The 15,456-nt window shown below is 41.8% G+C and overlaps 1 protein-coding gene across 1 annotated transcript in view; it reads left to right on the forward strand.

The window, feature by feature from the left end:
* SLC25A33 (solute carrier family 25 member 33) overlaps positions 1–13,083 on the forward strand; it is a 30,593-nt gene extending 17,510 nt beyond the window's left edge. The window contains exons 3-7 of the mRNA XM_067719423.1: positions 3,819–3,896; positions 6,066–6,166; positions 8,130–8,196; positions 11,126–11,406; positions 12,593–13,083. Of these exons, the coding sequence (XP_067575524.1) occupies positions 3,819–3,896; positions 6,066–6,166; positions 8,130–8,196; positions 11,126–11,406; positions 12,593–12,795 (730 nt within the window). The 3' untranslated portion in view covers positions 12,796–13,083. The remainder of the gene's footprint in view (positions 1–3,818; positions 3,897–6,065; positions 6,167–8,129; positions 8,197–11,125; positions 11,407–12,592) is intronic.
* Positions 13,084–15,456: the final 2,373 nt, after the last annotated feature.

Genomic DNA, 15,456 nt, shown 5'->3' on the forward strand with positions numbered 1-15,456 from the left:
GTTTTACTTCTTCTTTTCTAATTTGTATTCCTTTTTCTTCTCTGATTGCCGTGGCTAGGACTTCCAAAACTATGTTGGATAATAGTGGTGAGAGTGGACATCCTTGTCTTGTTCCTGATCTTAGAGGAAATGCTTTCAGCTTTTCACCATTGAGAATGATGTTTGCTGTGGGCTTGTCAAATATGGCCTTTATTATGTTGAGGTAGGTTCCCTCTATGTCCACTTTCTGGAGAGTTTTTATCATAAACGGGTGTTGAATTTTGTCAGAAGCTTTTTCTGCATCTATTGAGATGATCATATGGTTTTTCTTCTTCTTTTGTTAATACGGTGTCTCACATTGATTGATTTGCATATATTGAAGAATCCTTGCATCCCTGGGATAAATCCCACTTGATCATGGTGTATGATCCTTTTAATGTGTTGTTGGATTCTGTTTGCTCGTATTTTGTTGAGGATTTTTGCATCTATATTCATCAGTGATTTTGGTCTGTAATTTTCTTTTTTTGTAGTATCTTTGTCTGGTTTTGGTATCAGGGTGATGGTGGCCTCATAGAATGAGTTTGGGAGTGTTCCTTCCTCTGCAATTTTTTGGAAGAGTTTGAGAAGGATGGGTGTTAACTCTTCTCTAAATGTTTGATAGAATTTACCTGTGAAGCCATCTGGTCCTGGACTTTTGTTTGTTGGAAGATTTTTAATCACAGTTTCAATTTCATTACTTGTGATTGGTCTGTTCATACTTTCTATTTCTTCCTGGTTCAGTCTTGAACGGTTATACCTTTCTAAGAATTTGTCCATTTCTTCCAGGTTGTCCATTTTATTGGCATAGAGTTGCTTGTAGTAGTCTCTTAGGATGCTTTGTATTTCTGTGGTGTATGTTGTAACTTCTCCTTTTTCATTTCTAATTTTATTGATTTGAGTCCTCTCCCTCTTTTTCTTGATGAGTCTGGCTAATGGTTTATCAATTTTGTTTATCTTCTCAGAACCAGCTTTTAGTTTTATTGATCTTTGCTATTGTTTTCTTTGTTTTTATTTCATTTATTTCTACTCTGATCTTTATGATTTCTTTCCATTTATTAACTTTGGGTTTTGTTTGTTCTTTCTCTAGTTCCTTTAGGTGTAAGGTTAGATTGTTTATTTGAGATGTTTGTTGTTTCTTGAGGTAGGATTGCATTGCTATAAACTTCCCTCTTAGAACTGCTTTTGCTGCATCCCATAGGTTTTGGATCGTCGTGTTTTCATTGTCATTTGTCTCTAGGTATTTTCTGATTTCCTCCTTGATTTCTTCAGTGATCTCTTGGTTATTTAGTAACGTATTGTTTAGCCTCCATGTGTTTGTGTTTTTTACATTTTTTCCCTGTAATTGATTTCTAATCTCATAGCACTGTAGTCAGAAAAGATGCTTGATATGATTTCAATTTTCTTAAATTTACTGAGGCTTGATTTGTGACCCAAGATGTGATCGATCCTGGAGAATGTTCTGTGCGCACTTGAGAAGAAAGTGTAATCTGCTGTTTTGGGATGGAATGTCCTATAAATATCAATTAAATCTATCTGGTCTGTTGTGTCATTGAAAGCTTGTGTTTCCTTATTTATTTTCTGTTTGGGTGATCTGACCGTTGATGTAAGTGAGGTGTTAAAGTCCCCCACTATTATTGTGTTACTGTTGATTTCCTCTTTTATAGCTGTTAACAGTTGCCTTATGTATTGAGGTGCTTCTATGTTGGGTGCATATATATTTATAATTGTTATATCTTCTTCTTGGATTGACCCCTTGATCATTATGTAGGGATCCTTGTCTCTTGTAACATTCTTTATTTTAAAGACTATTTTATCTGATATGGGTATTGCTACTCCAGCTTTCTTTTGATTTCCATTTGCTTGGAATATCTTTTTCCATCCCCTCACCTTCAGTCTGTATGTGTCCCTAGGTCTGAAGTGGGTCTCTTGTAGACAGTATATATATGGGTCTTGTTTTTGTATCCGTTCAGCAAGCCTGTGTCTTTTGGTTGGAGCATTTAATCCATTCATGTTTAAGGTAATTATCGATATGTATGTTCCTATTACCATTTTCTTAACTGTTTTGGGTTTGTTTTTGTAGGTCCTTTTCTTCTCTTGTATTTCCCACTTAGAGAAGTTCCTTTAGTATTTGTTGTAGAGCTGGTTTGGTGGTGCTGAATTCTTTTAGCTTTTACTTGTCTGTAAAGCTTTTGATTTCTCCATCAAATCTGAATGAGATCCTTGCCGGGTAGAGTAATCTTGGTTGTAGGTAGGTTCTTCCCTTTCATCACTGTAAATATGTCATGCCACTCCCATCTGGCTTGTAGAGTTTCTGCTGAGAAATCAGCTGTTAACCTTACGAGAGTTCCCTTGTATGTTATTTGGCGTTTTTCCCTTGCTGCTTTCAATAATTTTTCTTTAATTTTTGCCAGTTTGATTACTATGTGTCTCAGCGTGTTTCTCCTTGGGTTTCTCCTGTATAGGACTCTCTGCGCTTCCTGGACTTGGGTGGCTATTTCCTTGCCCATGTTAGGGAAGTTTTCCTCTATAACCTCTTCAAATATTTTCTCCGGTCCTTTCTCTCTCTCTTCTCCTTCTGGGACCCCTATAATGTGAATGTTGGTGTGTTTAATGTTGTCCCAGAGGTCTCTTAGGCTGTCTTTATTTCTTTTCATTCTTTTTTCTTTATTCTGTTCTGCAGCAGTTAGTTCCACCATTCTGTCTTCCAGGTCACTTATCCGTTCTTCTGCCTCAGTTATTCTGCTATTGATTCCTTCTGGTGTATTTTTCATTTCAGTTATTATATTGTTCATCTCTGTTTGTTTGTTCTTTAATTCTTTTAGGTCTCTGTTAAACATTTCTTGCATCTTCTCGATCTTTGCCTCCATTCTTTTTCCGAGGTCCTGGGTCATCTTCACTATCATTATTCTGAATTCTTTTTCTGGAAGGTTGCCTATCTCCACTTCGTTTAGTTGTTTATCTGGGGTTTTATCTTGTTCCTTCATCTGGTACATAGCCCTCTGCCTTTTCATCTTGTCTGTCTTTCTCTGAATGTGGTTTTTGTTCCACAGGCTGCAGAATTGTAGTTCTTGCTTCTGCTGTCTGCCCTCTGGTGGATGAGGCCATCTCTGGAATCTGTTTGAGAAGATGAAAAAGTTCTGGAGATGGATGCTGGTGATGGTTGTGCAACAGTGTGAATGTACTTATTGCCACTGAACTATACACTTAAAAATGGAAAATGGTAAAAAATTTATGTACCACAGTAAAAAAGTTTTTAAAGAAAAAGCAGGCACAGTATTCTCTTTGAACCTGAGATACTAAGCGTTAGCTTTAAAGAGCAGTCATCGTCCCATGAAAGTTACTGGATTCTTCTGTTCCTCATTTCCCTGTTTAGGGCTCTCCTGTAATGGGTAAAGATCTAGAAGACAGGTTAGAAATAAGGAATAAATCCAAAAGAAATACCATCCGAAGAAATTTCTCAACCTGTTTCTCAGTGAATCTTGTCATAACAAGGACATCATTTCCTGTATCAGACCCTTTGCTGCTCTCTGCCCTCCTGGGATGTCGGTGGGTAGTGCAAACCCTGAACACCTTGCTCCTGCCTGAACAAGGGAGATTTTGAAGCATGTTTTTTCACTGTAGTAATGAAAGCAGTATTCATCAGTCTTCTGATTTTGTATTGTAATATAATCAGATAAGACCCTGGGGTTTTGTAAACATTCTGTTCTTTATTCAGGGAGCTAATGTGAAGGCTGAACTCTTATCATTTTGCATAGGCCTTGCCTGAGGTTTTTAAAGATACATCTTTTCTCGTTATTCAGGTCGATCTTGGAGAAGGAAGGACCAAAGTCACTTTTTAGAGGCTTGGGTCCAAATTTGGTTGGAGTTGCACCATCAAGGTAAGCATTAATCTTTCAGCTAGCTCACTGCATACAGTATCTAATACCCTGAGTCCTTTCTTACTGGAGGGGCAATACCGCTAGATGTCTAGTTTCTTTTTCTGTGGGGGATTTGCCAAAGTGCATCTGACATATAGAAGTAGTGATAACTGTTGGCATGTCTTTCAGTGTGTGCGTGAGAAAGAGATTCTTGGTTATTTTATTCTTAAGTGGAGAATTATTCTGCTCCCGTCACGTGGTGTCTTCTCTGAGTGTTTGCTACTCTAAGGATGGCGTGTGGTCAGCAGCATTGGCATCACCTAGGAGCTTGTTAAAACTACTCGATCTCAGACCACACCCCAGACCTGCATCAGAATTTGCATTCTGCCAAAACCCACAGGTGATTCATATGCACTTGGAAGCACTGATCTAAAGCAATTTTAACGGCTTCCAAGCTTACTTTATTTAAAACATTCTTATTTGTGTTACAAGGTTTAATTCTCTTTAAAGCTTACTTGAATATATCAAGCTGCATTGTCCCAATGCAGTAGCCCCTGGTCATGTGGGGCTACTTAAATCAATTAAAATTAAAAATTCAGTTCCTTGGTCTCACCAGCCACATTTCAAGTTACTTAGCATTCATATGTAGCTAGTGGCTCCTGCATTGGAGAACATAGGTATAGAACATTTCCATCTCTGCAGAAAGTTCTTTTCGACAGTGCTGATACAGAGGATAGGCGTGTGTGGATATGAAAGTGAATGTCTCTGCGTGTGTGTGTGTGTGTGTGTGTGTGTGTGTGTGTGTGTGTGCATAGCAGCTTATCTGTGAAAAGTAGGTAAGAAACTGCTTCTAGAAATTACCTCCTGGGAGGGGGAGCACAGTGACAAGGGTCACTTATGTGAATCCACATAGTACTTGAATAGACTTTAAGCAAAATTCATCTTTATAACAAAAATGAGAATTTTGTTTTATACAAAGTTAAGACTAAAAGCTTCTAGAATACTTGCATATCAGTGCTCCAGTTTATACGCAGATCTCCTGAGAATGTTGTAAAAATGCAGAGGTCCAAGAGGGAGGGGATATAGGTATACATATAGCTGATTTACTTCATTGTACAGCAGAAACTAACACAACATTGTAAAGCAATTATACGCCAATAAAAAATGCAGATTCTTATTAAATCCTTTTGTTCCTTTGGAATTCTGTAGCTTATGTGTATAATCTATTGAAAATATAGAAAATACTAGTTTGTGAGGTTATATGAGGTATGCATTGTTAAGAGAAGGCAAACATACTGCATATATGTAGTAAAGTTTTTAAATGGAGTCAGATCTACTTGTGGACAGTGCTAATTTGGTAACACCTGTCAATCTGATATAGAGTCCTGGCCACCACACCCATTTAGAACAGTTGGGACCTAGAAAAAAACGAAAGACTGTTTTATAACACATTCATGATATGTAGTCAGGATCCTAAGTTGAAAAATACATTCTGTAATTGATCCATGGGCCAGCTGAAAAAAAGCATTTTCCCTGACATTGCTGGTGAAGAAGCAGGGAAAATCACAGCCAGGCTCTGCCTTCCAGCCCCAACAGGAGAGGAGACAGAAGCGGGGAAGCAGACAGAGGCAGAGAAGACCGGAGAGCCAAGGTGGGGCACCCGCCACCCCCAGCAGTCCCTTTTTGGGGCTGGGAGCACGTCAGTGGAGGGTGCACTTGATGAAAACACGTGTGCCACCGTACATGTTCCTATGTGATCCTGAGTCATCAGGAATAAAGTTCACAGTACATCTGACATACTCATTTTGGTGTAAGGCAGGACACGTGTGGTATGTTTTAGAAATGTATTATAAATTTTAACAGTTGTGGTATATGTTGGTGCTTAAAAGGATTGGCATTCATCCAGGATGAAGACTGTAAACGGACTTTGTATGTATATTACCAAAACCTCATTTTCCTCAGTTGTTTTGGGCACTCCCGTCATCATTGAGTACTTTCTGGAGGGCCAATCAGGAGCTTCCTGAAGATGCCTGCAACAGGTTTTGGTTTTTAGCACAGATAAGGTCAAGCTTTCGGTTACATGTTAACTTCTTTCCCATATTGCTAAATTTTTCAGGGGTTGTGGAAGGACATACATATTATATAGCGTCGAACCAATGTCTTGATAGCATTCTCTCTTTGTTCTAACAGGGCTGTGTACTTTGCATGCTACTCCAAAGCCAAAGAGCAGTTCAATGGCATTTTCGTGCCTAATAGCAATACTGTGCACATTTTCTCAGCTGGCTCTGCAGGTATGTTACCGTAGTGAGTGGAGATGAGTTGCTCACTTTCCTAAAGCATGTGTTGTACCAAACAGCTTTCTCCAGGAATTAGAAATTAGGTCTCTGCTTCTTTTGCATCTAAAATCATTTTCCTAAAGCTTTATGTTAGAAGTGATAAAACGTGACTGTTTGAGAGCGGTTTGTAACTTGCTTCCGTTTCCTTTTACCCTGAAGCTTTTTATTCTCCCTCAAAATTGACATGTTCTCATGCATACTACTGGTTAGTGTGATGTATCTTTTAAAGGAATATTAATGTGTTTTCATGCCTTTTTATTACATTATTTTCTAAAGTTCGAGCTGCTTTTTCTGTGGCTCCCGACGGCGTCTAGCCTACCCTGAGTACAGTTGGCACTTCTGTCCTTAAGAGTTGGATTCTATGATGAGGGCTCAGGGCTTGTATCGGGATTCTTGCAGTAGGATCAGTGATAGATTAGGTAGCTTCTGTTCTTTTTTGAGGGAATCATTCCACCTACCATGGAAAATTCACAAAAGGATTTTTTCCCCAGGAAATACTTGGCAAAAACATGGACATGTAGATTGCTGAGAGAAGACTGTGTCTTTTTCGATGTAAATTTTATGTCTATTTAAATAGAAGGGTGTTTTAGAGAATTAAATTGGCATTTTATGAAAACTTTCTACCCTCCAAGTTGTACATATCAGTCTTGTCCCTGTTACTCCAAATAAAAGTACTAGTAATCCATCTGAGTAGTTACGGATAATAATTTCTGGACCCCAAATGGGAAATGACATTAGCAGAGCTGCTTCACAACAAGAAAGGTGTTTTACAGAATACGGAGCCTGAGAGGAGTGCGTGGGGTTCAGAGGAGGCCAGGCTTCACTGCCAAGGCCGATAGGGAGTTAGCCATACGCGAAAGGCTGTGCCCCAGTTTTGTAACTTTTGCAAAATTAACATAGAGGAACCTTGGTAAATAAAACAGACCTGGAGGGAGATTTTTTTTTTTAATGAAGTCTTTAATTTGCTGTTTTAAGGAGCTAATGTTGCTGTTGTTTTTTGTTTTGTTTTTTTTCCTCCTTCCTGGTAACATTCAGTTTTTTGGGTTTTTTTATAATTCTAGTATAGTTGATTTACAAAGTTTTGTTAGTTTCAGGTGTACAGCAGAGTGATTAGTTTCTTATGTATATACACACACACATATATATTCTTTTTCAGTTTCTTTTCCATTATGGTTTATTATAAGATATTGAATATAGTTCCCTGTGCTGTACAGTAGGTCCTTGTTGTTCATCTGTGGAGGGAGATTTTTAAACCACTATCTAGGGTCCTATTATCTAATCAATCTACTTAGGCTGTGGAGGGGATGAGGTATTCCAGAGGACTCACTGCGTGTCGGGTCAATACTGCTTTTTTGGTTGGTCTGGAATGATTAACAATATTAAGATGGAGAAGGCTTACTTTAAAAATGGTTACTATAGGCAGATCAGTCTTAAAACTTTGATTTCCTAAAATGGTCAGGTATTAAAATGTTGAAGTTTGGATTCAGGTAAATGGAGATTTAGTTTCTTCTATTTTAAGTTATATATCAGGTACCCTTTTGGATAAGATCAGCAACTTTTTAAAACAAATTATTTCTGAACCTGAACCTTTCAATTGAGTTTTAGAATAGTTTCGTATATATTTACCAATGGAACCACATTAACAGGAATATCAACAGCACCACCTAGCGGCTGAATGGACTAGACAGGGCTCTAGAAAATAGAGAGATATATGTTAGGTCCTACATACCAGTAGATGTTACATTTTAGGGGACTATAGCTTCCATCTGTAGTATGGAAATATAACTGCTTCCTACCATCCGTTTTTATTATTAAGCCATTGAAAGCCTGATTTCAAAGTTTATCACATGGAATAGACAGCTTTAATAAGCATTGACTCTGTTCACTGATAACATTTTCTATTCTTTTTTTCTTCCAGCTTTTGTCACAAATTCCTTAATGAATCCTATATGGATGGTTAAAACCCGGATGCAGCTAGAACGGAAGTAAGTTGTTAATTGTTCCTTCCTTAATATAAGAATTCTTAGGGCTTTTTTTCTTCCACCAGTTCCAGCTGTGGAGTGAGATCGTCCTTAGCCATCCCCATCCTTGTTTTGTCTGAATATAAGCATATGTAGAAACTCCTTTTGTCTTGAGGTTGATACTGCCAAGCCTTGTGGGGAGACAAAGGCCAACAGAAATAACACACAAGGGGGTGTCGAAGTTCGCTCAGTTGTGGCCCCTGATCTACAGGGTAGTCGGTGGGTCTCTGCTCCTGGATGACCCCACCGCCCCCAAGTTGGAGTGCTGCGGGCTCTCCTCCAGGTGGCCTCTCTTTCAAGTGGGAAGATGCCAGGAAGGGCAGAACTGCAAAGGCCCCTGGTCTCAGAAGGGGCATTCTAATCTCCAAGGCCCTCAGATATCCGAGATTCCTGCGCTGAAACTAGCCAGGGATTCTTGGGATTTTTCATGCTGTGGGTTCTCTTGGCAGTCTCTGGTGAAGGCTGCAGGTGCTTTTTAGAACAATATTTTTAAAAGAGTGAAAACCAATTATTGAAATACAATTATCAGTGGGTTTTTTTTAATTGCAATATAGTAATATAATTCTTTAACACATTAAATAACAAGATCAAAGAGCAGCCCCATAACTACTGTAATTTCAAGTTAGTGAAGATGGTAAATGATGCTTTGTGATAGGATTCTAAGAGCCCTTCTGTTACTAGGTTGCCTAGAAACGTTGTGTGGGGCGCTGGAAACTTCCAGCTAGTCCAGTCTAACCTTAAGCTACCCAGTAAAGAAAGCAGGGGAGAGAGCGAGCAAGTGCGCCCCCTGGAAGTGGAGCTGGGGTCTGCCTTAGCTTGTTTTTTCTCTTCAATGACCCCCATAGCCTCTGAATTGGTCTTTGATTCTGTGTTTCCCCTAATCCATTCTGTCTGAAAGAACCTTCTAAAATGCATCAGGTCTAATCATTTTGAATAGATTGCTTGCTCAGAATCCTTCGATGAATGTCAGTTACTCTTAGGGTCAAATCCTCACTCCTCAGCTTAACATTCAAGGTCCTTTGCGATTTTCTAAAAGTGTCATGTGCTCTCATGCTTCCATCTCCCTGAATCTGCCGTCCCCTCACCAGGAATCCCGTTTCCCCTTCTTGTCCCTCAAGAACACCTTGTCCTGCAAGCTGCAGACCAGTGTCCTCTCCTGGAAACCTTTGGCAATCGCTCCCAGTTCCAGGTGTGCATACAGTGTCCTAATGTCACTTCTGTTTAGCAGCGGATAAATGCATGAGTCAGCTGAGAGCCTTCCTTTATACGCATTCTTTTAAATCTGGCTGGAAATGACCCGTGCTTAGGACATTTGAAAGCCGTGTTTGTGTGGGCTCTGTTAACATAGCCCTCAACAATGAGTATTTGTTGCATGCTTCCTGTGCAACTAGTCACAGCAGAAACAGCAGGGAATAAGACATGGGCCTTGCCTTCCAGAAGCTCACAGCTTCACAGAAAATAAAAGAGAATTCTAGGCTGGTGTGATAAGAGACCTGAGGTGCTCCAGGACCCTGGAGGGTCCTTAATGCAGTCTGGGCAGGACGTGCAGCCAGGGAGGGGCTCTTGTGGCATCCACCCTCCCATCTACAGGATAACCGGTGGGCAGCGGCGGGTGTGAAGGTGTCTCAGGCAGGGAATCTGCTGTGCAGAAAATCTGAAGGCAAGAAAGCATTGTTCATTCCGAGCAGCAGAAAGAAGGGGTGTGTCCTGCATGCAGATATGCTGGAGAAGGAGGGAGGTGCAGGGAGATAAGACGGGAGAAGCCAAAAGAGAGGGCCACATCCTTAAAAGCCCTGGGGAGGAATGGGCGTTTGGACTCGGCTTTATTTTGAGGCAGTAGTGGTTCAGGGGGCCTTTCTGTCCTCCGTTAGAGGATATTTGGCAATGTCTGGAGATGTCTTTCTCTCTCGCGACTTAGGTGGCATCTAGTGGGTGGAGGCCAGGGCTGCTGCTAGATATTCTACGAGGCATAGGCCCGCCCCCAGCGGAGAATTACCTGGCCCCAAATACCTATAGTGCCAAGGTCGAGGAGCCCTGCCCAACAGGGTGTTAAGCAGGGGAGCGAGGTGCTTGGCGTTTGTGTCACAAAGGTCACACCAGGTAGGGGGTGGGGCTGGGGGGCCCAGGACACTGGTCTGCTGCCCCACAGGGGGCCTCCCACGTGCGCCCAGTGTGAACACTGTCCAGTCCTGGGATTCTGTTTGTATCCCGGCGGTTTATGAAAACTTCCTGTCATGGGGTAGGAGCATCCAGGCCGGAGGCTTTTTAGTTATTGTAGAGTCTATTCTGTTTATAATTTTACAAATGTAGAAATAATGGAATCAAAATACACCCTTTGGAGACTAGAACGATAAGAAAGAATACTCACACTCACCACCCTGTCGGAATGTTGGGGAGTTTTTCCTTCAGTATTTTCTTAAAGCATATGTGTACAGTAATCGCAATTATACTTTACGTGTAATTTTGTCCAGCACTTCCCCACATCTGACTGCCTTCACAACTGTTTTAATCTAGTATATGTACCACGGTTTACGTATCTATCCCCATGTGTAGACGTTGGGATTGTTTTGATTCTGTTGCAGTCGTATTTTCCTCTGTGATGAACACCTTCCATATAGCTCTTTCCAAAAGTAGATCGAAGACCCTGAGCACGAGTCTGTGACCCAGTACAGGTGCATGTCCCATCCTGTGGGCCTGTCGGGTGTCCCGGCTGATGGGCCTGGCCTCACAGCAGGCTGGGCTCAGCCAACCACAGACCAGGGAAGACTGTGGCACCCACCATGCAATTTCTCTTTAGCTAATCTTTGTGACTCGGTGCAGCAGGCGGGCTCCTGAGCAGGCGGGCTCCTGAGCGTGGTGTCGTAACGGCATCTCGTTGGTCTCCTTTGTGCAGAGTGAGAGGCTCCAAGCAGATGAACACGCTCCAGTGTGCTCGCTATGTTTACCAGACGGAAGGCATTCGTGGTTTCTACAGGGGACTAACTGCCTCGTACGCTGGAATTTCAGAAACCATCATCTGTTTTGCTATTTATGAAAATTTGAAGAAGTATCTGAAAGAAGCTCCCTTAGCCTCTTCTACAAATGGGACTGAGAAAAACTCCACAAACTTTTTTGGACTTATGGCAGCTGCTGCTCTCTCCAAGGGCTGTGCTTCCTGTGTCGCTTACCCCCATGGTAGGTTTTGCTTTTCCTTCCGGAGCAGGAAAATAGCCATCAGTTTGTGTCAGTGTATCCAGACCTCCGTAGCTCAGGTGGACGTGCAAGCACCTGCAGGTGACAGGGTAGCTGAGCCCAGCTCGGCTGGCTTCAGCTCACGTATGCAGCTCACGCGGGCAGTGGGAGCTCTGCTTTACTTGGCTGCGGCAGATTGTGGCCAAAACTTGGCTGTGTGGAATGTGGGCCCTGGGTTGTGGAACTTCTGATGTTTCCAAAGAAGCCAAAAATCTGGATTTTATTTAAAATTCCTCAATGTAAAAAAATGATGTAGGAGCCAAGCTTTAAAAAAAATTTCAGCCTCCATTTTGAATGGAGTGCTGAGGAAAACTACTTTGGGTACGTTTACTTTTTAAGGGATTAATAATAGACCTAATGTTCTACTGAACTACTTTTAAAAGAAAGAAAACAGCTTATTTTATTGTGCCATGAAAAACAGGTTTTGTTTTCAAACACCCGCTGCACTGTCAGCTGTGACAAATGCACATGGTCAACTTCTCACAGGTCATTGAGTCCCCGTCGTGTGCTGGGGCACCGAGCAGCCCCACGGGCTTGCAGAGAGGGGGTTGGTGCTTCCCGGGTCACGTGCCCTGAAGTCCGCTTGACAGGCAGTCACAGGTGTCATGCTGTGGGTGCCAGGGTGAGGCAGGGCCAGGTGGGCAAGGGTATGAAAAAGGAGGAGGCTGGACGGAGTGGAGAAGGATCCTGGCAGGAGGAGAAAGTTGGGGAGTACATGGAAAGAAAGTTTTGTTGGAGATGTCACCATACGTGATACAAACACACCTCCAGGGAAATGACAGTGTTTACTTCACTGAGAGTAGAAAACTGTAAACTATCTTAAAATTGAGTCCCATTCAAACTAAGCTTATTTTTTAAACCCCTAGAAGTTATTTGGTGCTTTTGTATGTATACATCAGTCTTGGGACAATTGACCAATTCCCTAATTGACCAATTCCCAGAGTTAGAAAATGTTCTGAGAAGAACTTTTCATTGTCTCTCTGTGACTACCCCAACCAAATAGAGCTGAGGTGGCGAAGAGCCATAGCTGTACGTGAACGTTTGTAAAGCTGTGTGCTTCGCGTTCTCTGCACATGTTGCTTGGAAGTACAGTTCATCTGTAGCCTGAAATGTGTGTTTCTCTCTGCAGAAGTCATAAGGACACGGCTCCGGGAGGAGGGCACCAAGTACAAGTCTTTTGTCCAGACTGCTCGGCTGGTCTTCCGGGAAGAAGGCTACCTGGCCTTTTATAGAGGACTCTTTGCCCAGCTCATCCGGCAGATACCAAATACTGCCATTGTGTTGTCTACCTATGAGTTAATTGTGTACCTGTTAGAAAACCATGCTCAGTAACAGACCATAAAATTGTGGTCTAGAAGAATAAAACTGAGAAACTCTAGAGAATTTTTTTTTTCCACTGATGTGTAGAATGTTTGAGACCGAAACAGGAAAGGCCGTAGAATATCTGGCTTGTGTCACCTGTTGGACATTTCCTTTTGGATTCATGCTTTCTGGAAGGTTTCTTTTCATTAACGTTAACAGTTAATTATAACTTTTGGTTGTTTTTGTTTTGTTTTGTTTTAACTTAAGAGAATTCAGGATAAAGCACCAGTAAATTAAATCATGGTATTTAAGTATAAATTTGTTTTGTGTCCTCTTTTATGTCCGCCCATAGGGTAAACTGTAGCTAAGGACTTCAGTGAAGCATAAGCCTAGAAACGCAGAGAAAAACTATCAAGTCAAGGTACAGTTGTTTTCTAGTCTGACTAAGATCCTGCACTGCGGGACCGGTAGGAAGCGCCACGTCTTGATGGCACAGGGCAGACCAGGACAGACTCCCCAGCTAGTCTCCAGAAACCTCCCACAGATTGATCATTTAAGCTCTCCGGCTGCTGAGTTTAAAAAAATAAGTACAGCTTCCTGACACTAAATATTTTAAACCATAAACCTTTTCCAGAAGTTATCCTCTATCCCCAGTTTGAACCAAAGGCAAGAGTTTTGTTTGTTTGTTTTGCGTTACGCGGGCCTCTCACTGTTGTGGCCTCTCCCGTTGCGGAGCACAGGCTCAGCAGCCATGGCTCACAGGCCCAGCCGCTCCACGGCATGTGGGATCCTCCCGGACCGGGACATGAACCCGTGTCCCCTGCATCAGCAGGCGGACTCTCAACCACTGCGCCACCAGGGAAGCCCAAAGGCAAGAGTTTTAAAGAATGGTTTACCAATTACCTTGGCCCTGGATATACTTGCCCCAGTTCAGCCTAGTCAAGCCCAGGTCCCTTGTGAGAGTGTCAGAGGGCAGCCTCCCGAGTCAGCTGTAAGTGTGGAACGTGGCGCGTCTGCAGCCCTGTTCTCGGGGCTCCACCACTGGAGAAGAGGGGCAAGGAGCACGGTTGACTGCCCACCCCTAGGGGAGTGCTCTTTTATTCTGACAGGAGGCATTGGTGTTGTTTAAATACCCTAGAACTTAAGGTTAAAAAGTTAAAATCCTAGAAATGAGAAATCACCAGAGTTCTAAACCCCCCCTCATTTTTAAAGGAAATTTAATAAAGGACAGAAAGATAATAAGACAGAAGGCAGGTAAGATAGATGGTCTTCCCATGAACTCTTTCACTGGAATTTGCATATACTGTACATTAAGGTTATTTTTCAATCTGAATATCTAGAAAGATACTTGATTCTAATCACTGATGCACTGTCACATCAGATTCAGTGGCAGATACTCTGGTAGGAATGAGAAGAGGTTATTTTCAAATTGAAATACAATTGAGTTTAATTCTCTTCACCTTTGGTCATAAAGGAGGTTGGTTGGTGTTTTTGAGCCCTCTAGCATAATTTGCTACAACTGTCAACACTAAATGGGAGTCAAAATAAATGACTTTAGTCAAACTTCAGTGATTCTACGATGCGTGACAGCAAAGATATTTCTATTCCAGAAGCTCATCTTAACTGGTTAATAGTGGCACTTAGCAACACCTTCCTATTTTAATGTTCATACGAAAGCCTGAATTTTTCCTCAAGATTTTATCTAATATGAAGGTCAAAAGTTAGGTTGCTTAATATTCACTAGTTGGGTATGAGAATTATTTGGAAATGATTTTCACTTATACATTCTTGAGGTAATAAGTTTGATATTAAGCTGGTATAATTTAGTTCTCTGCTTCTGCAACAGGGCATTGAAATGAAAGAAACGTTGAGTACCAGAAGTAGGAAGAGAACAAGCAGGAAGAAAGTGATGCTTCCTCTATAAAGGGGCTTACTGGATTTTAAAGTGGTATATATCACTGAACTGTTAATGGAAAAATCCCATGATTGATTTCTCTCTTTTCCACAAGCTTAGTCACTGACATTTCACCATTTTTCAGTAGTCATACGTATAAGACTTTTTAAACCCTCGTTGCTTATCCGTGTGTGCCATGCACTGTGCAAGGTGTTACTTACTTTCTCATTTAAATTAATTCTGACAAACTTGTGAGGCACGTATTACCATCATGCACATTTTACAAATGAGAGAGGCTCTGAGGCTTGCCTGGCTCGCCAGAGATAAGTAGTAAACTGGACCAATCATGGGTTTGTGCTGCTTGCTGAGTAGATGAATGTAAAGTGGAAGGGGCATCCGAGCCTACGCAATGATCTGACTCTGAAGCTAAGGTACAGCAAACCATTCCATTCAATTCACTTAAGGCTTACGATTCCACCCCAGTCAAGGTGAGCTTCTAGCCATGCCCAGGACAGAACTGTTGGGTGCATTCTTTGTCCACATAGATCACAGAGCCCTTCCTTTGAGTGGGACGTTCTGCAGACAATCTTCCTTGGAAAGAGAATGGTGCTTAAATACAACGCCTCACATTTTGAAGGGAAGCTTCACTGCTATTCATTCATTTGTGGTGAAAGCAGAAATGAAGCAAAGGAAAGCCTCTACTCTGACACTTAACTTACAAGAAAGTGGAGCGTCCAGGCAGACTCTCATCACTGCCCAGGCTTCGTGCCCTGCTCCCTTGTCTGCAGTTCCTGGTG

This window comes from Pseudorca crassidens, chromosome 2 (assembly GCF_039906515.1).
Source record: "Pseudorca crassidens isolate mPseCra1 chromosome 2, mPseCra1.hap1, whole genome shotgun sequence".
Lineage (NCBI taxonomy): Eukaryota > Metazoa > Chordata > Mammalia > Artiodactyla > Delphinidae > Pseudorca > Pseudorca crassidens.